Source organism: Triplophysa dalaica, chromosome 15 (assembly GCF_015846415.1).
Source record: "Triplophysa dalaica isolate WHDGS20190420 chromosome 15, ASM1584641v1, whole genome shotgun sequence".
Taxonomy (NCBI): Eukaryota; Metazoa; Chordata; class Actinopteri; order Cypriniformes; family Nemacheilidae; genus Triplophysa; species Triplophysa dalaica.
The window spans coordinates 21,270,442-21,293,421 of NC_079556.1; the positions used below are offsets into that span (position 1 = coordinate 21,270,442).

Here is a 22,980-nt window from a genome sequence, read left to right on the forward strand (position 1 = left end):
AATCAGATGGAAGTAACACTTCCCCTCCTCCTCTTCTGTTTCCTTATCTGGTTAACCAGACAGACGTCAGACGTCACAGCGGACTGAATCTTCTGCTAAAACCATCACACACACTGACAGTCTGGGACTCCAAACAGAAGTCCTGCTTAATAGCGTTTATGTGATGTGGTTTCAGCTCGTGTCATGCATGTCCACACAGTGTGGGAAATTCAGAAAATCCACAGCAGACATTAAACCAAACAACATTCAAGACAACAGTCAAGCTACCCGAGAAAAGTTCTGTGTCTGAAACACTACATACATACTCTATTTACATTATGTACATGAGCGCAGATGGTTTCAGCTTGATTCACACATGTACGCTCTCAGTGTTGGGGAAAGTTACGTTTAAAATAAATGTGCTTGCTAAAAAATACCACAAATGAAGATTTTTGAAAAATGTGTTAACTGGTTCCCATTCCCTTGCACTGGTTTTGTGTCCATACAATAGAAGTGAATGGGTTCGGTTACCAACATTCCTTAAAATATCTTTGTTTGTGTCCTGCAATAAGAAAATCATAAAGGTTTGAAATGACAAGAGGCTGAGTAAATAAGTACAGAATTTTTTGGCTGAACTGTCACTTTAACTCTTGTTGTTGAGCTTGTCACTTGAGTGCATAAGACCAATAGACTATCAAAACGTCACAGCGTGACCTCTAGGTTCAGAAAACAAAAAGATGGAGTAATCATTTCCACACATTTTTCGCATGTTCAAAGTCCAGTCTGACCGCGGCATAAGGCTACTGTAGAAACAACATGACGAATTCCATGTAACTAGACCTGCGGTGTAAGTCGATAAAGAAGCTCATTCTATGATATCAAAACATAACACTTCATTATGTTAGTTCTTTGTACACCTCTGAACACATAGTTATTAGTATTATTTTCCTTTTCTTTCAACAGATCCTCAAAAAAGAAATTATCCAGTGGACCTTTTCTTCAGTAAACACTGGAATACACAGTAATATTCTGTAAGTGATTCTGAATGATCCAGAGCTTTCAAACTGATAATGTCGTGACACAAATCTTTGATTCTTTTAAAACTCATGATAAACTACAGCTTCATATATCAGTGTGTATGAACACAAAAACAGCCTGGAAAGAAATCATCTGAGCAATTTGTGATGAATGTAGACATACGTCTGCTCTCCTCTCTCTCTGCTCTTAAACGTTGACATGATCTACTTATTATCAAACCTGATCAATACACAGACTACAGAAGCACTCAACATTGTACTATAGTGGAAAAAGAGGCTACCATTCTAAAATCTTCTTCTGAATTAAAAAATGTCAGATGAGCTTTCAATCACAAGATAGTGAAATCACAGCAGTAATTTATTTCAAACTTGATACGCCCCCGATGCACACACCTCTTTTGTGGAGCCATCCCTCCTTCACGATCGCCGCAACTGCCGTCGACATGATGTCCTGCAGGAGACGTCAGTCTGTCCAGCGCAACACCTCCTATCTCGAAGGACACACACTGGAAAACATAAGACGACAGAAACTGTAAAACACTCAAATATTAAACTAGTGCTGTCTAACATCTCATCCTGCTGTATAAGTTTAACAAGATGATTCAAAATTTGTTAGTTTACGTCAATGACAACAAGCACAATCAGACAATTTTAATGAGAAGCCATTTAAAAATATATATCAATTTCTTATTATTTGTCAAAGATCTCTTTATGACAAATATAATAAACTAAAGCAATGTGTTTACACTTTTGGACATCCTAAAGTGGCTTATGGACCTGGTACACGTTTCTGGTTTCGTCATGGTTGGGTAAACTTCTATATGAATGAATGGTGAATGGGAGACTACCACAAAAAATATTTTTTGATTTCTCATTTGCTCAAATAGCAAAAGAAAACCTCAACGATGGTGTTTTCACTACTTTCAAAAAAATAAAATAAAATTGAGAGTCCGATAACAGCAGAGAATAATGTCAAATTTACTGTGACTTCCATAGACATGGTTTAAGAAACACCCTCGCATTACTGTGAACATTTTTTTTTGCAATTCTATGCAAAGGTAATATAAAACAAAGTATAGTGTGATAAACGTACATTTAAAAAAAGGATTTACAATGCTGATGAGCATTGAACGTGTCATCACAGTCTTTCATCAAAGGTCTGTTCCTCAATCAAGTTTTGTGTTTGTTTGGTCATGCACAACCATACACAGTACGACATGTAAACACTTGTAAATATGCTTTTGTTTCTATAATTTACACATTCATAAATATCTACATACTGTACCGACATTAACAATGTTTTGCTTATAAGTAAGTGAATGATCATGACAGAACGACAGTATTGTATTGGGTTTTAACTGCGAGTTGTGCAGCTGAAGTGGTTTAACCAGAGACAATGATTCATAATTTATCGCCAAAATTGTATTATCGGCCGATAATTTATCGTGCATCCCTATATATTACATGTGATGTAAACAAATGGACAAGCATCTCTTTCTATATCAATTCAATGTCAGAGTATCATTGCCGAAATTTAAAATGTGTCGGTCGTATCACTCACACTGCAGGACTCACTCAGACTGCTGAAAGAAAAACATGATGACAACATCTTATTATATTATTATAGAAAATCATTATTTTTGTCAAATTCATTTGCAGTTGTAATTTGTCTTTAATCAAAAACATAAAGCTCCACTCCCCTAAAAAACAACTCTTCTCTACATGACGTTCCTAACAAAATGTTCATTCTCTGTCAAATACACTACATTTTAGGAAATCTCCAGATGCAATTTTTATTTTAATGATTCTTTTTCTGAAGAATGAATTACTTCAAAAATCAGAAAGTCAATATTTAATCCCACGATGACAAATTTCACATAACATTTAGAGCTACCTGAGGTGAAAAGTGACTTTAAAAACAAGACAGCAACATCATGTTTTATTTGTACAGATTGGCAGATCTATAGTCAAATTTTTTGATTTCAGACATTTTGTTCCATTACCTATGATGAAAATTCAAAAATGAGGAACATAGCAGTTTTCAAGTTCTTTTTCCAAACGTTTGCATGTTAATAATTCAAGAACTGTTAAGGATATCTTGATATCCTTTTAAGATTCCGCTTCAAAGCAAACCTTTCTTTTGTTATCTTCATTTGTACAGCCCTGTATGGTCCACTCCTAGATATTTGAGGATCTCTATGTGGATCTGATTTGAATGGCCAAAATCAAAATCCAAACGTATAGGTCACTGGTTAAGTCAACATGGAATGAACTTCGAGATGTACCCCTTCTGATCTGAAGCGTCAGTGTAGCAGTGATGATGATATTTGTAAACTGATGATTATAATGCTGTGGTTCATTGAGACTGAGAACGTGTTTGATAACTTCTAGTCACAACTTTCTGTGTTCTGTCTACACTGTTACGTTGGTGAGATGAACCTCAGAGTCAGACCCAAACAAAGAGGCAAGGACAATCAGATGATGCTGTTTTACGTCAGAGTTTCTCTCTCAAACCACTAATACACACATCTTACTGTGTCCGTGCTGATTTTATACAGCATTCTTGACATTCTGCACATAACTGCAGCCACATTTACATCAGCGCTACTCCAGAAATGTCTGAAGAAGTTCTTCATTCAGTCAGAAAAGAAGCAGTTACGTCTCTCATCTTCCCACTCAAGTCACATGTCTGAGGACAGACATGGAGTCTCATGACCGAAGGACGGTATTAGAGCTTTCAAACCCAGGACCGGGCTCAGATCAGGCCTGCATAGGTGGTTTTCATCTCGTTTGAACTTCTAATGGCAATCAAACACAAAGGCAGACCTGATTGTAAAAATGTTCATGAAATTAAACCAAGAAATGTATGAACAATAAACTCCACAGACCCAAAAAAGGCAACTATGCAAAGAGAAAAAACTACTTTTAGTTTTCCCTTGACCTTCTAGTTCAGTAGAACGGGATAGTCCACCTAAAAATAAAATAAAAACTAACCATTAACTCATCCTCGTGTTATTCAAAAAATGTATGAATTAAGTTTCTCAAGATATCATTCTTGAGTATCCCTGAAAAAAAGAGTCATGAAGGTGAATACAAAATGACTGACTGTTTATTTTTGAGTGAGCTTTCCCTCACTTTTGGTTTCTAAATTTTGTTGGTTTCGTGCTCTAGACAGCCAAATCTTAACCACATGAAAGTCAGCGGAAGACATGTTTACCTTTGTTTACAAAGTGAACCTGTATTTAACAAAAGCATTTCCTGCACACTTGAATCTGGCTTGCTTACACCAAGAGACAGCTACAATTTCAGATCTTTAAGATACGAAGTATCAATTTAGAATCTGATTCCGAGATTCTGCATCAAGGCTGCACATAAACTATAAACTATAAACATATCAACGATAAACAAGACTCAAAGAACAAAACACGACTGAATGAAGCACAAACCAGTTCCTGTGTGTACATACATGAGCAGGTAAGAGTGTTTGTGCGTGTGTGTATGAAAATCATTGTGTTGTCATCAACATTCAAAAAACATATGCTCAAGTTAAGTGGATATCTCTATGATTCATAAGCCTCTACATTAAATATTTAACTCCATATCAATGCATTTGACAGATGGTCTACAGGTTTAATCCTAGAATGCAGAATAAAATAAGAGTGATGTATAGATATACCTGCATTGTTAAAGCTTCATAGTACAGCAACAACATAGAAATGGTAATACAACAATGCCATGGAACTGAAGAATTGTCACCATTTATATTTCTGTAAGCTTGTCAAGCAGTTTTACCCAAAATCATTCACGACGTAAATGTAGCATTACTATAGCTATAATCTACAATACGAGCTAGTAACTATGAACCATGGTTTTTAACAGAGTGTGCTACAAGAAACTTCAAAGAGTACCACGGTACATGATAAATGCTTTATTCGTTGCAACCACAGTATGATTTTTGACAGATTAAACTCGAGTATTATTTATAAAGTGTGTGGATGTATGAAGAGAAACAATGTAACATCCAAACATGTTAACACCGGGCCTGCGCGTGCGCGCGCGCCTAAAGTGATACAAAGTAACAACTGACACATGAACACGGACTCCTGCACTAGAGTTATCGAGTTTAACCAGCAGCTAACCAGTACTTCCCTTCAGCCTGCGTTAAACCAGATGAACACGAGAGTTCATGTTGTGATTCAGGCCGCGTTCAGACCTTCAGTCTGTCTGCCTGTCTGTTAATAACTGATGTCATAGAGAAGAGAGTTCAGACTCTACCCACTCACAGTATCACAGGTGAGTCCCGAGCATGTCTGTGGATCTGCTGGCTTCTGTAAATCCACGGAAAACACACAGACGCGTTTTCAATAGCGCGAGCGCCAGTGCATCCACTACAACTTCCACAGCGCGAGACGCGAGACTGTTGAGAGAGCGCAGAGAGACGAGCGCGCAGGGTCCTAATGCTCATCAATTTACTGTAGAGAGTCCATTACACTGGATGACCGAGACAGTAGAGCACAGTTCAGTTTTGAAAAGTAAAGTACATTGTAGTTTAAATAAGAATAATTAACTTGAGAATAGAAAAGGTTAATAATGAACTAAAAGGTTTAACAAAATACATTAAAAAGTAGGCTGCAGTAGTTTTACAAAGTAGAAAAGAATGTCATAGAATACAGTATTGAGCAATGTCACTGTTTTTCAGGAAAAGGAAAAAACGTATTAAATGAATAAACACTTTGTTGTCAGTCACTACTTTTTGTAGGTTAGATATCTGCAAAACCCAGTAATGGTGACTAATAATAATGATTTATGGCAAAAATAAAAGTCAAGATATTGGAGATATGTGGTTTCAGGACGCCAGCGAAATTAAAGTTTACTCAGATTATAGTGGAGTTTATTCATGTTTAAATTAATTGAATAGTATGTATCAGAGTATCCTATGGGTGCAGCAGCAAACAAGTAAAAACCACAGACAAGTAAACAACATTCAATATGTGCATTGTTTGCATTTTATGTTCATATGTTACATAGATTTGAAGTTAATTTATTTAGTTGGGGAAAATACGCATTTATCAAACAATGTAAAATGTGTCAGATCGGGTCGTTTTCATCCACAGTCCCTAGGCAAGTTTCACACAGCTGCCACACAAAACAATTTTGATTTCACATCAACCACATTTTCAACGTTTTAGATAATGTTTCTTAAATGTTATGTTTTTATAACCAGTATATAGACACATCTAACATGAAGTGTTAACTTTCTGTTAAACTTGTAATAGAGTGTCTGAGAGAAGCTGGTGTAACTTATTTATTTCAGCGCATTTACTCATATTTTTCATGTATTTCATATATTTTTTGCAGTAACTATAAATTGTAAATCAGATTTTGCAACCGTTGCCTTGATAATCTAGAAAAAAACAATACAACAGTCTTTAAGTCAATACAGAATTTGAAATGTCATAGTTTCATGTGTTGGTCATTGTGATAACATACTGCAATTGTGCAAAAATGTAACAAAAAGAGGATTTCATGATAATAATTTTATTTTTTAATTCCGTCTAGCATTAGGAGGTCAGTGTCATTATTTATGCCATAAAATCGTGGCTGTGAGGAGTTCTGGCTCATCTCTGTGAATTACCCTCTGAGACCATTTTAAGTGTTTTAAATGTCTAAACGCTTTATTCACTCTTGGCCCTGTCCAGATGAGAGTTCATTAAATATTTCATTTTGTGTGTGTCTGTCTATAAGACTCCAGCACATTATTATTATGTTTTTAAATCTGTAATTCTGCAGGCTGTCTTTATTTGTTCCTAATGATATGATTTTTACTTTGATCTCCTCTCATTTACATGATCTCTGTTTTTATTCATGTCATGCAGATTTAAAGATGGAAATAGCCTCAATGTCACATTTATTCCAGTGTTTTAAGGAACACTTGAGCATAAATGTGCAGATCTCACTATACAACCTCTGTTTGTCAGCAGTTTGCCATTTACACAAACAGACTGATTCTGCATAATTCCTCATTAATGGAAATTGCAAAGTCTTACTTTGCTGTGGAGTGAAGTGAATCACAAATGTTTTCTCCAAGACAGTAATGAAATTATGAATAGCAAACAGAGACTTGTGCTGAAATCTCTGAAAGCGATCAAGATTTCTGCCAAGAATCCAAGAATTATATAAAAAGGTTCTCAATATTAATTCAAACATTCCTCAGTCATCTGAGCTTTGTACACCATATTGTGAGCTCTACACTATTATTGTACTCCATTGAAGAGTATGGAGGTGTAAAATGAATGTAGATTGTAGTGGTAAAATAATCTGGATTTGAGAAAATGTGCTAAGAAATATTTGAGTCGACTTTTGTTTGCAGACTTGACAAATCTGAGCTCACTTTTACACATTGACAACATCTCTTCGCAAACTCTAATGACAGAAACATTTGTCAGATTTTTAAGTTAATATTAAATTATATAAGTTAAATTTGCTGTCTCGAGATGCATCATCTTCAGACTATAGTTTAGTTCTCAGTAAAACATTCAGCAGCTTGTGTGTGTGTTTGTGAATGAGAGTATGGACGGGCCCAGAGAACACTGGAGGAATGTGATGCTTTTGTCTTTGTGAGGAAAGAGAGAGGGTCAGCTCGGAATGCCATTGATGAGAAAAGAGAGCCCCCCTCTCTGCTCCCCTCTCTCTCTCTCTCTCTCTCTTACTCTCTCGCTTGCTCTCTATCTCCCTGTGTCGGTCCTGTGAGAACTTCTCGCTGTCATTCTGAGCCGCTCTCTCCGGTCCCAGGGTGCACAACAACTGCATTGTCTAACCCGTAAACACACTGTCCACGAACTACAACCAAACTCCCTCTCTGGACGGATGAATGAAACGCAGGGGCCCGACATTCCAGCGCACAGCCACACTGCAACCATTTACATCAGTCTTCAGAGCATCATTGTGAAGATCTCAGACAGAAGAGAGCTTTTTTACCGTCGTCTGCTTCATTCAATGTTGATTCTGTGGCATTTGTTCTCATTATGCGCTCTGACATGTGTAGTCTCTACACGACAAGATTTGTAAATCATCAATTGCAAAAGTTCAACGATTCAACCGCAAATTGATGTACAGATGAGATTGTTTGTCGGATGCAGTTTTCTCAGAGGCGGGTGATTATAAACCCAGCTGGGATGTGAGTGAAAGATGATGTCATCGATTTGTTACTCTCCCGCAAAAGAAAACTGTACAAATGTGTTTATCTACTAAAAGTAACCTCGGTCTGTTTTTGAGAATACACCAGCGTGACTTTATAAATTTTGAGAAAAGACTCAAAAGTGCACTTTTGATTTCATTTACATTTATTTATTAAGCAGATGCATTCAACATTTTGCCTTAAACGCACAGAATAAACACAGTAAATGAAGAAATGTTTCTCATGTGTATGAAAGGTTATTAAATGTATTGAACACATACAGAAGATATTTCAAAGGATGATGATAACTAAAATATCAAACCCCATTGATTTCCACTAAGACATTTCTCAAAATATCTTCTTTTGTCTTCCACTGAATAAAGAGTCATATTCATGTTTACAACCACATGAGGGAGAATAGATGATGGCAGAATTTTTTATTTTTGTATGAATCACATAATAGCATTGTGACAACTAGCCCTGGTCTCTCTCATATTAAAATGTACATTTAGGTATCAGAATAAAACTCACGGGGCGTTTCCATTGCGAACGTCCAGCCCCCAACTCTACACATTAACTCGTACACGAGAAATACAAAACTCTACGTATTGTCTCTTTAAACAGCCTTTCAGAGCTTTAAATGGCCCTTTCAAAGCACTTGACAGCTGGAGTTTAGGCAAAAGGTGACCCGACAGTTGCAGAGGGCAAAAGCTCAGCAGCTGCAACTCCCTGTTCACGTCTTCACTGTGCCTACAGGATCAACAACAGTTTGAGCGTTCATAAAGATCCCAAATCCCATAATAACTCTGTTACTATGTGGCTCTGTAGCGGTTCTGTGAATTATGGCACTGGTGTGTGACTGCGTGCTGTAATATCTCTGAACACTGTTGTTTTATTGGAATCACATTTACATTATTCATTTAGCAGATGCTTCTGTACGAAACGACGTATGGAGAAACATCACAAGATAACAGAAACGGTCACAAAGTTCTGTAACTATGAGCTGAGAGACAGAGATGAAGATGTATTATATGATCATTCACTCAAAAATAAGACAATCTAATTTTATGTCTCTAAATGACCTCACAGTAAAAATACACATTTTCATTCCCCTTTTACAATTTAGAAATGACGTAGTGACCAAAAGTCTTGTCTTACATCTTTGAGCTCTTATAAAGTCTGGACAACTTGATATTTGGGAAATTCTGATTAAATATTACATTTCAAAGTTAACCTTTATATTTATTTGTAGACATATTTGCATATGACACTAATTTCAAACATTTAGGCATGAGCCTTTGGGTCAAAAGGTTTTGAGGATGAAAAGAACATTTGGACAAGTAGCAATGGCTCATTACAGCTTTAACGGCACGAGGAAAATCAAACCCCGTTTGGGTGATATTAGTAAGACTGAAGGGCAAGTTAGTGCCAAGACATTCCAGCTCAGAGCAGGATTAGCTTCGATTAGATCCCAGAAAACTCTGCGAGCACACAACACATCAGCTCTCAACAATGGCCACAGGAGGAGGGGGAAGCGTCTCAAAAGAGCTCTAATTATACACTTAAATGTATTGAAAGAGTGGAATGCATTTAGACTGGATGGGCTTGCGGGGAAAGTCGCAATCTGGAATAACTGTGGCAGCTCAAGCATCTAGAGGCCTCTCAAAAAAACACTTAATTTTCTGGAGAAAGGAAATGTTCTCTTACATCCATGCTCTTAATAAGATCCTCTTCATTGCACTTCGCATTTGCAAATGTCGTTTAGTGTGTGCTCTTTTTTTAGCATCGTGTTGTTTTAACTCCAAGCACCTGGCAGGTGAAAGGAACTTTCAATATTTTAGAAGTTATGTACATAAAGACATGTTGAATATTTTTTACAAAACTAACATTGAAATAAATACGCAATTTTCTTATTATATATTGTATAAATATTTTGTGTATTTTGTGAATTGCTAAATTTTATCTTTGTCCTTGAAATTATTTAAATGTATTAATTTTATGTAAACCGGCTCTTAAAATCACTCCCAGAAGACATAAATACTAATACTGACATTCCACAAGAGACCACTTTTTAAAACTCTAAAGGAGCTAATAAAATGTAAATATTTTGTTTTTATAAATTATGAATTTAAAATAAAAACTTGTTATAAATAACAAAAGTATACCCTTTTTTATAACTATAATATTTTTAAACTTATCACAAAACAACATTACTTGTCAAGTCTGTAAAAGTGAAGTGCTCTGAAAGGCACAGCTGTCTTGTAAGTGAACACTGCTGCTCACCGGCTCACTGTGAGTGTGTTCTGTACACTGGTGTTATCGCGAGACTGGACCATTAACAACCTGCTTGACACACACAAACACACACGCATAGACAGAGAGAGAGAGAGAGAGAGAGAGATAGGGGCAGTGCGTAGTGTTTCATGCGCACCGGGCTCGAGCACAGCGCTCAGGACAAGAAAAAGACTCTTCAACATCTGGACACACATCATGAGAGCACGCGGAAACATCTGAGTCAGTCTCCACGTGCGCGTCTGTGAGTATTCGCTTTAATGTGAATATACGTTCAACTGAACGCGTGAAACATTGTATCAGCGGCGCGGTGCTGCGCGTTTGATCCGCGACACTGCTCGAGTTCCGCCGCTGTGAGTTTCTCTTTACGTCAGGTACAGTTCAGCTTACTCGTGCTGTTGTCAGTACTTATGAAATGTTTCGCGGTAATGCAATTGAAGACTTATGAAAGTGTTTCAGTACAGATTATTTATGAAAAGTTCAGTATGTTACTCCTGTTGTGTGATGTCGCTTTCCAGGAGTTACTTATAAAATAAAAGTTCCCTGTTAAAAGCTCGAGTTTTAAAGACATTTAGTGTCTGTTAAAGGGCTCGCGTTATAACGATAACAATGTGAAATGTGTAAAGTGGGAGAAGTTTGCGGTTGCTCAGAGGAACATATGGCATAAAAGCACAGCTGGAGGTTTGAGACTGATGTCAGAGCAGCTGACTCTACCAGTTCACACACACACACACACACACACACACACACACACACACACACACACTGCTCAAACACTCAACTCACTCATTCTCCCACACACTCACATGGACGCCGCGAAGTAGAAAGTTGCGTTTGGACGTCTGGTGTTCTTCCAGTGTCCTGAGGGCTTCGTTTCAGTTCGCGATGTTTGGAGGCGCGAGCGGTTTCTGACTGGATTTGCTCTCATTGACTCCTGCTGTTTGATGGGAAATATAAGCTTATGATAGAGGAAGGTATGTGTTAGTTGTGTCTTTAGACGTTAAGCTGCTGTTGTGATAGTTACACGTTTAAGCAGGTTGCTTTTGTCCCTGTTAAACTGTTATTGATATAATTTAACTGGTTAGAATTTCTAAAGTTATCACTTACACTGGATTATTTGACTATGGATAGACCAGAGCTGCATATTAAACAAATATTTTTGTTAAACAAAGTAAATTGTTTAGAAACAATGCGTTTGAGTGTAGTTTGACATTAGGCTTGAGTTTGCGGATGTGTCTGACTGGAGGCTGGTGCTTGTTTCTGCGAGAAAAAAGTTCAGTTTCGGGGAAACCATGAGATTTCAAAAGTTATAAGGCGAATTTGTCTGTTGTCGTTTAACGCTCTCCTCAGCGGGGTTGGCTGGACTTTTGTTTGTCTCCAGTGGCCTGTAGATGCGTCGGCAGGTCTGCGTGTTGTGAATGGCCACCCTGCGTTTGTTTAACATCCAGTTTTTCCTGTTTTCCAGCAGGTTACGGAAGAAGAATGGAGTTCCCGGACCATAGCCGCCAGTTGCTGCAGTGCCTGAGTCAGCAGAGGCTTCAGGGTTTCCTCTGCGACTGCACCGTGCTGGTGGGAGACGTTCGGTTCAAGGCGCACCGAGCCGTGCTGGCCTCGTGCAGCATGTACTTCCACCTCTTCTACAGAGACCAGCTGGACAGAAAGGACACAGTGCATCTGAACAGCGACATCGTGACGGCCCCCGCTTTCAGCCTGCTGCTCGAATTCATGTACGAGGGGAAACTGGAGTTCACCACGCTGCCCGTGGAGGACGTCCTGGCCGCCGCCAGCTTCCTGCACATGTACGACATCGTTAAAGTGTGCAAAGGAAAGTTAAAGGATAAGGAACCGTGCTCCCTGGACGACAAGACGGGGGACGGCACGTTTACCGAGAGAGGGGACGCGCCGCAGGCCCCCCGGAGAGACGACTGCGTTGCAGATTGCAAAGGGCCCAGGCAGAAGGCGAACGGTCACCGTGGCGGGTCCCCGGACCTTGTAGGTGTCAATTATGTGTCAGCCGAGGCCGAGCCCTGTGTCCAAACAGCTGGAAAAACAAAAGCCGATGTCAGTAGTTCGGCCGTCCTCGTGTCCCAGAGGTCCCGGGCGTCGGATGACATGGACTGCGCTCTGGATTTGTCTTTCAAGCCTCTGTCGAGCAGAGACGCCTTCCACCCCTCCTACGTCTCGGGACAGCTGGCCCTCGACAGCCAGCAGCAGGGCACTGAGCCACTTGTTAAAGACGAACATGACTTTCTGTCAGAGCAGGGGGACGGCGAGCCCGTGAGCCCGGAGAGCCGGCGCTTTGGGAATAGCGCCAGGAGCTCGGTGGTGACAGGGTTCGCTGCCCTCTTCCCCGGCAACAGCGGCCCGGCCGCGGCCACCCTGCTCCCCCCGGATGACGACCTGATGGAGGGGGAGGGCGAGGGGGAGGGGCTGGGCATCCGCCGCGAGGAGGGGGGAGGCCGGCTGCTGGCAGACAGCGAGGGAGAAGACGAGGACGATCTGGCCTCTTCGGACATCTCCACGTCCAGCGGGGTCCTGCTACCCGTCGGCGGTCAGCAGGTGTGCGTGTGCCCGCTGTGCAGCAAGGTCTTCCCGAGCCCGCACGTGCTCCAGCTGCACCTCAGCTCTCACTTCCGGGAGAAGGACGGGGTGCGTTCTAAACTCTCGCCTGACGGCTCCGTGCCCACCTGCTCGCAGTGCGGCAAGACCTTCTCCTGCATGTACACGCTGAAGCGGCACGAGCGTACGCACTCCGGTGAGAAACCCTACACGTGCGGTCAGTGCGGGAAGAGCTTCCAGTATTCGCACAACCTGAGCCGGCACGCCGTGGTGCACACTCGTGAAAAGCCGCACGCGTGCAAGTGGTGCGAGAGACGCTTCACTCAGTCGGGTGATCTGTACCGTCACATCCGCAAGTTTCACTGTGGCCTCGTGAAAACCCTTCCCATTGGATAAAAACTCTGCCCACTTTTGGGACACCTTTTTATGAACATGTCCGACACCAGTAATAATAATAACATCCAGTGATTTGCAAGATGATTCGTTTAGTAATGACAGTTAAATGCACTTGGACGTTGACCTTGTGTGTCATGTATTTAAACAGCTGGAAGAAACCGTCCAGAGGATTCACTTCCACAGCTATAATTTATCAATGGAAGAAAGTGATTCGACCATCATGACAGAGAGACGTTTTGATGTATGTTCTTCATTTCATTGTTCAAATGCATTCTTACAGAAAGTAATGAAGAGGCAGATTTTATTTATTAATTAGAATTATGTACGGATGATTTTGTTTTGTGTGACTCTACTGAAGACCTGACCGTCGACTGAAATCTACCACTGATGTTTGTGCACTTGTGTTATCATTGACACGAAGCTACTGTATGTTCCGTCGGGTCTAATGATGTTCTTTTCTTTAAAACATCTAAAGACATCCTTTTGAATCAAATCATTTCATATGTCTGTAAGACAAGAGGTGACCGTGGTTTAAAGTCGATGTAAGACAACATCTATTCTGCTCAAATTTGAGTTTTCTCTCTTTCTATGAAGAGTAAATGTGGTGGAATCTCTGTTGACCGAATTCACCGCTCGACGCCAGATCTGGTGGATTGTGTTTGCTTAACTTGACCTTTTTCCTTCACTTTGACGTTTCATTTGACATTTCCGTTGCTTCTTTTTATTTAATGTGATGGTGTTTGTGGTTGTATAATAACAGTAGTTAGCACTAAAAAAAATCCAAGTTATGCTGTATATTTCATCAGTCCTGAAAAAACTTGATTAGTTATTTATTTGTTTTGTTTGTTTGGTTCAGGGTTTACTGTCGACGTTTAAAAAATGATCACGCTGGTACTTCTTTTTTAACATTGTTTTGACAATATATATGCGATACCTGGTTTCATTCATTGAAGTTTGACTTTTGTGAGGCTAACAAGCACTTCATAAACAACACTGAGATACTGTAGGCTGCTATTTCTAACTGTATATTTATTGTAAATAAGTATTTTATTAAATCATTATGTCACGTTTGGTTTGAAATATATTGCGACTGAAATCTCTCGTAAATGCTGCGATTCTTAACATTGACAATTTGTGTCTTCCAGCCGGGATTAGAAGTTTTTCTGTGACATCATCTTATACTTTTGTTACAGTAGATATCAGAGATACTGTAACTATTGGTTCAGAAGCACAAACGGATGAACGATCTGAAGATGAAAACTAATGTACAGACATGGGGATTATAAAACCAAGCGTATCATCTAAAGGATATTTCATTCATTCAAAGGACTGAATTTGCATCCTGATCAATAATTTCTTTGCACATTTAATGGAAAAAATTATGTCTATGTAATTTCAGTTCTGTGTGTATATTTTCAGATTTTTACACTGGAATTTCTTCATTGCAAATGCATTTCTTTGTTTTTGTGTGTGTGTATTTCAGACACCGTGTTGAGATATAGAAAGTTTCTTGAATTTTTTGTCATGTATTAACACGATCACATGATACATTACGCACAGTGACTTATGCTTTTGGATTGTGGAAAAACTGCACCTGTTGTAATGATGTGATCCATCAGAATATTTAACATCAGGAAAACGGATAGATTAACGCAATAAGAAGAGAATAATTCTCAAGCTGTGTTTCACACGTGACTCGTGTGGATATTTTAATTTAGTCTGCAAAGAGACATTGTACATGAATACCGGATGTATGTCTTCTGAAGGTTCAGACTGTGAAATGGTATAATCAAACATACTATTTATTGATTTGTATCTCGTGAGACATTTTGCTGTTTCTCAAAATTTCCACGTGTGAAATATAAGACGATTCTAAGTCGAGAAGTTTTTAATAGACTGTAGAAGTGCCATTAGATGTAATATAATTTTTTGATAATACGAGAAACATATTTTATAGGAAAACAAATGCTTCATTGTTGAGTCCTTTAGTGAATGTAGATGACAATCTGTTGGATTTGACCTTGCTTGGATTTCTTTAATTTCTTTTGATTTTTTTTGACGTGCGTGCGTGTGTGTGTGTGTGTGTGTGTGCGGGCTTTCTTGATTTCTTCCGAGGGCACGGTGGACATGTGAGCCCTTGAGTGTGTGTTTGGTGTGTGTAACATGTGACAATCTTTATGTCAAACTTGATTTAGATTTACACATAGATTAAACAGCCTTTTCTGTGGATTCATTGTGTTTGTCTTTTCAAGTGATGATGTTTGAACACTCAGAGTTGACGGTTTTAAAAACACTGAATGACACTGAATCATCAAAGATATAATAATGACAAAGCCATTGATAAAGAATCATCTTCGTTCATGAGTAAAACATCTAAAAAGGGTTCTCACGGTCTCAACCATGAACTTATGTATCAGATCATTTTAAAAATATAAAGAAAGCTCAGTGAACTTATAATTTTAAATAAAAACAATTGCTTTAAATTAGTCTGAATATATAGTTCTACTTTGTACTACAATATTTTATCATCTCAGGATTTAATTTTTCTGAGTGCAAATTATCTTTTTTGTCATCCCAAATAACCAGAAGACTCATGGAAATTCATTCACGGGCAGTTTTTTTTAACAATGACCTTAAACCTGTTTCCAGGGAGTTTGCCGTCAGCTGTCTGCGTGTGTACAGAAAACAGACGCTTCTGTATAATGTGTATTATGTTTTACATCCTTAAAAGAATTGCAGAAGTTACGAGAAGAATTATAATAGCAAATATATTTTGTATTTATCAATACTTTTTTTTTTTGTTCATATCTTCGTAACCTCTATATGTATCGTGTTCTTTCACAATAGATGTGTAGAATTACAGTAAAGCAATTGCACTTGCTCAGTTGTTTTAAAGATAAACTGATAAAAGTTTATACATCTTTATTTCCACATTAATAAGAAACCTAAAGACTTCTCATTTGCATTCTGATCAAACCAGCAGTTGAGGAACTCTCAGAGAACCCCATTATTCCTCCACTGCACATCTATAGAAATCCAGCTGCCTTGCGATGTGATTCCCATGACCCTGCCCCCAGAGAGACCACACGCTTATAGAGAAAACCACCCCCAAATACCCCCACACGGCCCTGTCCCACTCACTCTTTTGTCAGCGTCTATATTGTTCTTTATACGTCTCAAGTTCTGCTCAGTTAACTGCTGCAGACGCTGCGCTTCACGCCAGTTTGAAAGACGCAAGACTGTCTGATGGGTTAGATGTAGTATTTAAACTAAATAAATGACTGTAACATCATTTCAATGGGCAAAGTGGCTGGTGGGTTGCCAGTTAAGAGTTCTCCAAACACTATTGGGTTGCCAGGTATTCGACCACAACCATTTAATTTAGTTTGCACCTTAAAAAGAGACCATAAACAATCATTGTACGTTCACACTGTGTTGTGGCAGAAATTCATCTGATTTTGGTATGTAAAAAAATTGAAAAAATACGGAAGTTAAAATCATTACACATGGACCACACTGCAGAACTTTGCTGTAATTTCGCAGCAGATTTGCCAGTAACTTACTGTAGATTTCATGTACAATTTTGTTTAAAGCATTAACTTACCAAGTTTTATATATTTTTCTTTCATAAAACAAGACTAAATATCATGGGTCACTTTTCTTGCCATGTAAACGTATCTTAATTTAAGAAGTTTTTAATATTTTTACAGAAAAATAGATCAGCGTTGATCTGCTAATGGCAGTCTCTTCTTGCTCATTTTGAATCTTAAAGTCAAAGTGTTTTAATTTAAAATTTTAAAGTCATTTAAAACAGTACTAATTGGAAAGCATATTAAGTAGTAATTCAATTTACTGTAAGTTACTTTCAAATCTGCTGCAAAAACTACAGCAAAGTAGGTTGACTTTATGTTGAAATGAAATTTGAAACTCTATTTTTCACTATTTAGCCATGTTTCTTGTTTTATATGTACGGTTCATCATACTACATTTGAATGTAATGTATTGTTAACTTTTGTATGAGAAAACATTTTGGCTCCCCAATTCACGGCTTCGTGAAGCAATACAGGCAGCAAATGAGAAACAAGAAGCCCATGACTAATTTTACTCTTTGATAAACACGCTTGTCTTTCCTTTGACTTAATGAGATGTGTGTTTTGCCCTCGCTTATCAAAAACCTTCATGTAATTTCCATTTCACCACAGCTAGCACATTTGCATGTATTCCCAAGGCGACAGCAAGTCTTTGTAGGAGAAGTGAAGTTGAAACTTGGATGTCTTCACCCCGCAAGGCCAGCGGTGGGAGACCTTGACCTGTGATGGGGCGAGCGGGGACATCTGGTGCTTGGCCATGTTTATTTATTTATTTACCTCATAACAAAAGACAGGTGGTCACACTTGAAAAAGACTCACACACACACACATTCGTGCACATTACACGAGAAAGCGAGCGGCCCGCTGTCAGAGACGAGACCTTTGTGTCTTATACAATTAACTTCAAAACATTTGATCCTCGATGTTACCCTTAAAAAAAGTACAGTGTGCTGTCGAAGCACTTTAATTTATAAAATGGAATAATGTTTAGGCATTTACACCCTGGCACAGAGATCAAATCTCAAAGACATCACTAAAAACAGGAGAAAGCTGCAGAGAAATATTTATGGGTTTAATGGTTGTTATATTGGTTTTAATGGAAACTAGAATGCAGTCTGTGGGTCTATTGGTTATGTATAGGGTATGATGTCACCTGCACTCTTAAAAATGAACATCCGTTTAACATCTTCAGATGAGTAAGAAAGAGATGATTCTTTGCGGAACCAAAAATGTTTTTTCCATGGCATCTCTGTGAAGAACCTTTTATGCACCTTTATTTTTAAAAGCGTAGTGGATGTGGAATTTTAAAGGAATTTGTTAAGCTGACGGTATTTGTAATGGCATATTAATTTCAGCCGGGACGGCAACAAGTTAATTGTCTTGTTTATTTGGAAGTGCCGTGGGAGTTACACGTGTCTATAGATAATAAGACAGTAAGCGTCACACAATCTTGTGTATGAGCTCATAGAGGAGATGTCGGCCGACCGAACGCACAGCTGTCACTCACACACACGTGTATTTATAGCCGGGACATCAACGAGGCACGACTGTCCGTGCACAGCTGTTCCTACACAAATGGAGGGTGGATACTGCACACGCCTGGACTTAAGTCCATCCAGAAGTCAGTGGGGCCCGTGAGGCTTTCAGGGGTCCCTGACATGTGACACAGAGAAAGACGAGCCGCCTCGGAAGTCACAGCTCTGACCTTTTACAGTAAAACACTCATGATGGAGAGAAGAACAGCTGCATGGCCATCACAGACAAACTGCATTCACGTGAGAGGAGAGTTTAGAAAGAAGTTGAACGAATAGTTTAGTAAAAGTAAAACCTTTTATGAGTTCAAAATTAATTCAAATTTGACAACATGAATACATCATATTGTTAATATAAACAATTCTGTCTTCAATTGAATTATTTGCTGCATGTTCAATTTTACACAAAATGTTCTTTACAGCACTGCATTTCCCTCATTATTTTCTCTAAGTTTTTACTATATGAAGCAAAAAACTATGTAAAACTGCTGGGTTGTTTTAAGCCTGGGTCAAACAGACATTTCCCGGGTTATCCAACAGCTATCTGTGAAACCCAGCATGAAACTACTGAATGATCTTTAAGTGTATTTGCTATTTGGATTAGTAAATATTGCACAGTATTGTTGGATTGGTTTCAAATCTTAACTTCAGCTCCACAAAACACGAGTTAAGTGTTAAGGAAACATCTTTCACAAAGTAGCGTTTAATATTCAAATATTTAAAGGTCATTTAATTGCTCAATTAACACATTAAGTAAAACTTTCAATCTAAAGGGAATAACGACAGCATTAATATTAATGACTAGAAGAAATTATCTTAATTCTATTGAAATGCTGCCCTCAAGTGGCAAACACACACAGTCACATCCCCACTGCCTAACTAACACACCCCTCACTCATTCAACACCAATAGACAAAAAAATATCAAAAAACATTAAAAAAAATGTATCCGAACAGAAAAACACGTAACAGACAGAATTTGTGTGAATTATGATATATTGCACTCTTAAAAATATAGACAAAGATCTTTTTCAATTTCAAATACTTTATTTGTCCTAAAGAGGCAATTTGGTTTATAGATTGCAGTTCAAAACAAGACACCACATACAACAGTTCATATACAATACATCACAACAGCATTACATCATTTTGAATCTGCGATCTGAGGGCAACAATTTAAGTTCATTGAACAGTGGATGAGTGACATCTGAAAGGACTGAATGACCCTTTTTGATCATTCCATCACTGTAGATCTGAGGAATACTCGCAGTTCAGGCCCCTCTATTCTACAATACATTCTAAATATTTAACTCTGCTTACTCCTGTTTCTGATGTTCAGGTTTCCATACCAACATACAATGGATAAACTCCAGATATATTCAATAAAAAAAAAATGACAAATGACTCAATTTCAAAACTGCGAAATTTCCTCCGAAGATACATTCTCTGATGCTTTCCTTTTGATTATATACTATAGTCAATACCAGTCTAAAGATATTTATATTGGTTAAACACTTCTACCAGCTACCATGTTATGGCAGTCAGCAAAGCTGGTCCAGAGTGCTTCTTCCGAAAATCAATCGACAGGCAGAAATGTTTAAAAAAAAAAAAGGGATATCACACCATCGAGAAAAATAGTCAACCACCGGACAGTGGCTGACCTTGTACTCAAGAGAGGAGAGACACAATCCCTGAAACATCAGCAAATGTAATGTCTCCCCTCAAAAAGGAAATGACAATCATTGTTAGTACATAAAATAAACAAAAGTGGATATAGGACAACCCTGGGGGGACCTATGGGGTACCGCATTGGACAAAACACGGTTTACAGGTACACGTTGAAACTGGTTAGTAAAAAAATTCATAAGCCAAAAAACATTTAAATCCAAAAAAAAGTTGTTAATGAGATTCCTAGCCAAGATATGTGGCTGGATATAGTTTAAAGCAGAGGAAAGTAAAACAAGACAAGTGTTTTTTCAGCCCTTCTAAATGGTTTAAAATCACGTTCAATAAGGTGCAAGTAGCATCTTCTACTCTATCTGCAAATTGTAGAGGGTCAAGTACAGGTTGAGTCAAGGACAGATGCTCCTTTCTAGCCATTTTTTCAGAGGACTTCATTACTAACAAAGTCACAGGTCTGTAGACAGTTATATCAAATAATGTGTCAAACAAAAATAAACATCTGAAAGCATAATTAATAAAGTAGCTAGTATTTATTTAATAAATCACTGGAATATATATACAAGTAAAGAAAGGGGTGAAGCAGTATATAAAAATAGTCATCTCATTTACATTTAACTGGCAATGAATTAAAAATCACGTCTTGCACAATCTTCAACGTCATCTCAGCATCCATGCGTCAAGCCATATGTCCTGTTATTTTGATCAGGATGAACAGCCGACACACAGGACACGGTCGTAACGCTCACTGTAACTGCACAGAGAATAGAAAGAACAACTTTAGATCCTGAACACAACACGAGCATCAGAACACGCGCGTGTCATCACTCACTCTGTAACGGCACATAAGCTGCAGCAGTGACTGGAGCAGCTGGAGCATTGCTGGGTGCACGCAGGACATGCAGACCGCTCACACTGCACGCAGGGCTGCCTCGACCCAGAAACCCTCTGACACACACAACACGCTGTAGGAGCCGCTGCAGAGCCTAAGAACACAGATATTACAAAAGAACACAGGTGAGTCACATGATCTTAAACTTGTGTAAGACTATTTGTTTTCTTCTGATAAGTGATAGAAGCAAACAGCGTTTTGCTACCAGATGAATCATGACGTATAACAATTTACCCAGAACTGTGTTTGTTTTCTGTAATCTCCCATCTGTGCCGATAAGCGTTTGGCCTTTCAGAAGAGTCTGATGCCCTTGTGCAGAGAATGCGGAGGATGGATCAGACACCAGGATGTCTGACGGCTTCTCCTCCCCATCTGCCTTCCAGATTCGACTCATCACTGATTTGGTCCCATTGAACAGCAGATTTTTGGTTTTCTCTGATTAAACAAGAGTTCACATGTTCAGACCTCACAGTTTACAGGATTCTACTCCTAAATCTTCAGACTTCAACCTCAAAGATACCCTGACTAGATTCTGATCGACCGTCTTTTGAGTCTGCAGTGAATCCAGCAAGTTAATTGAGTGAAAGTGTGAAGGAAAGAAGTTTTTCAACTCCAGTTCTGTCAATCAGAGATAAAGGCAAAAACAGTGTTTAAAGTGCTTGCCCCTACACAAAGTACCACGGGTTTATTTTGGTTAACCATTTGTGGAAGTTTAGTTTTAGTAATGTTAAGTTTAAACTTTTATGGTTCTACTCCAAACAACAAATACAAAATCTATGGTTAATTTCCGTGAGTGACAAAAATAGACTAATAAAAATAAAAACGGATTAAATACGTCACGGTCCGTAATGTTCAAACACGCACAGGTAAAAAGCATTAACTTTAACTTATATTATAAACCGATGACTGATAACAACTCAAACCACATGTGGTGATTGATCGCATCACGTATATTTAATACATACATTTGATATTACGGACAACAAACGGGCCAATAAAACAAAACCAGTTTACAATGAATACAATAAATGTCTTTTACCGTAAACCTCTTGTCTGTACTTCGGTCCAAAAACTCCGTAATTGTTCATTTCTTTTTGCCCAACATGAAGTTTATACTGTGAGGAGAAGGTTTCGCTGAACGGATACGAGCGTTTCGGCATTTTAAAAAGATAAAGCGTTTAAAAAGCGATTATTAGAGTGAATGAAAAAGAAACTTGAGAAAATAAACAAACAGAAGCGGACGCGACAGATCAACACGCGCAGGTTGGCGCTTTAAGGCCTCAGCTTCTTCTTCTTCCGGATGAGCGGCGGAGAGACGCTTGCACGCGCTCAGCGCCACCTGCTGCTCGCAGTCACCATTACAGCTAATGCACAAAACTTTAAAAATAAATCGGTTTGACTTTAGGCTAAAGGGCAGAATGTTAAATAAGGTTTACAAACAAAACTGTAAGATTATGATTTAATGTTTATTTTTTGTGTAAGGTTTTAATTTTGTGGAGATTGTGGAGATGTTTTTTCCCCTTTATTTATATACTACTTTAAGTATGTAGAGGTTATATAGTTTCTTGTTTAATTTATGTTCTTTTGTAAAGTTTTATATATTCATAAATATAGATGGTATAAACAGTGGAGGTTGAAATTAATGTTTGCGAATCTTTAAAAAAAAGCCCCATTTAGAATGGAAAACAAAGAAAAAAATTTTGTATAATAGTCTAGTATACCTTTTGATTTTAGCTACGTTTTATTTTTCATGAATGTAGATTCTTTAAAATCCCTCCATGTTTTGTTGCGTTTTAAAATTATGAAATATTTTAAGCACTTAAGGAACAAAGGTGCCTTAAACCTGT

General features: G+C 38.4%; 3 protein-coding genes across 5 annotated transcripts in view; 1 reads left to right on the forward strand and 2 right to left on the reverse strand.

Moving 5' to 3' along the window:
- The window catches only part of akt1 (v-akt murine thymoma viral oncogene homolog 1), a 29,317-nt gene extending 23,885 nt beyond the window's left edge, over window positions 1–5,432 (reverse strand). Inside the window, exons 1-2 of the mRNA XM_056768619.1 lie at window positions 5,300–5,432; window positions 1,410–1,522 (exon numbers count right to left, since the gene is read on the reverse strand). Of these exons, the coding sequence (XP_056624597.1) occupies window positions 1,410–1,461 (52 nt within the window). The 5' untranslated portion in view covers window positions 1,462–1,522; window positions 5,300–5,432. The remainder of the gene's footprint in view (window positions 1–1,409; window positions 1,523–5,299) is intronic.
- A 5,156-nt stretch (window positions 5,433–10,588) lies between these two features.
- On the forward strand, window positions 10,589–15,669 carry zbtb42 (zinc finger and BTB domain containing 42). 3 transcript variants are annotated; one of them, XM_056768813.1, is made up of 2 exons: window positions 10,589–10,729; window positions 11,951–15,669. In XM_056768813.1, exon 2 carries the CDS (start codon window positions 11,968–11,970, stop codon window positions 13,438–13,440), a length of 1,473 nt encoding a protein of 490 aa, XP_056624791.1. In that variant the 5' UTR covers window positions 10,589–10,729; window positions 11,951–11,967; the 3' UTR covers window positions 13,441–15,669. The 3 variants fall into 3 exon arrangements, with proteins under 3 accessions (XP_056624791.1, XP_056624789.1, XP_056624790.1); XM_056768811.1 differs by lacking the exon at window positions 10,589–10,729 and adding an exon at window positions 11,307–11,459; XM_056768812.1 differs by lacking the exon at window positions 10,589–10,729 and adding an exon at window positions 11,307–11,459 and having other exon boundaries at window positions 11,954–15,669.
- A 3,917-nt stretch (window positions 15,670–19,586) lies between these two features.
- On the reverse strand, window positions 19,587–22,425 carry siva1 (SIVA1, apoptosis-inducing factor). The gene is made up of 4 exons (XM_056767861.1): window positions 22,173–22,425; window positions 21,368–21,568; window positions 21,074–21,227; window positions 19,587–20,995 (listed from the first exon to the last, which is right to left on the reverse strand). The coding sequence occupies exons 1-4, from the start codon at window positions 22,291–22,293 to the stop codon at window positions 20,947–20,949; spliced, it is 525 nt and encodes a 174-aa protein (XP_056623839.1). The 5' UTR covers window positions 22,294–22,425; the 3' UTR covers window positions 19,587–20,946.
- Between the last annotated feature and the right edge of the window lie 555 nt (window positions 22,426–22,980).

What these genes read in the sequence shown, in the direction of transcription:
- siva1 (XM_056767861.1), bottom strand. Translation starts at nt 22,293, where the DNA reads ATGCCGAAACGCTCGTATCCGTTCAGCGAAACCTTCTCCTCACAGTAT. An exon ending in GTACAGACAAGAGGTTTACG is followed by an intron (nt 21,569 to 22,172) that starts GTAAAAGACATT and finishes TTGTTTAATCAG; the next exon opens with AGAAAACCAAAAATCTGCTG. An exon ending in AGCTTATGTGCCGTTACAGA is followed by an intron (nt 20,996 to 21,073) that starts GTGAGTGATGAC and finishes TTCTCTGTGCAG; the next exon opens with TTACAGTGAGCGTTACGACC.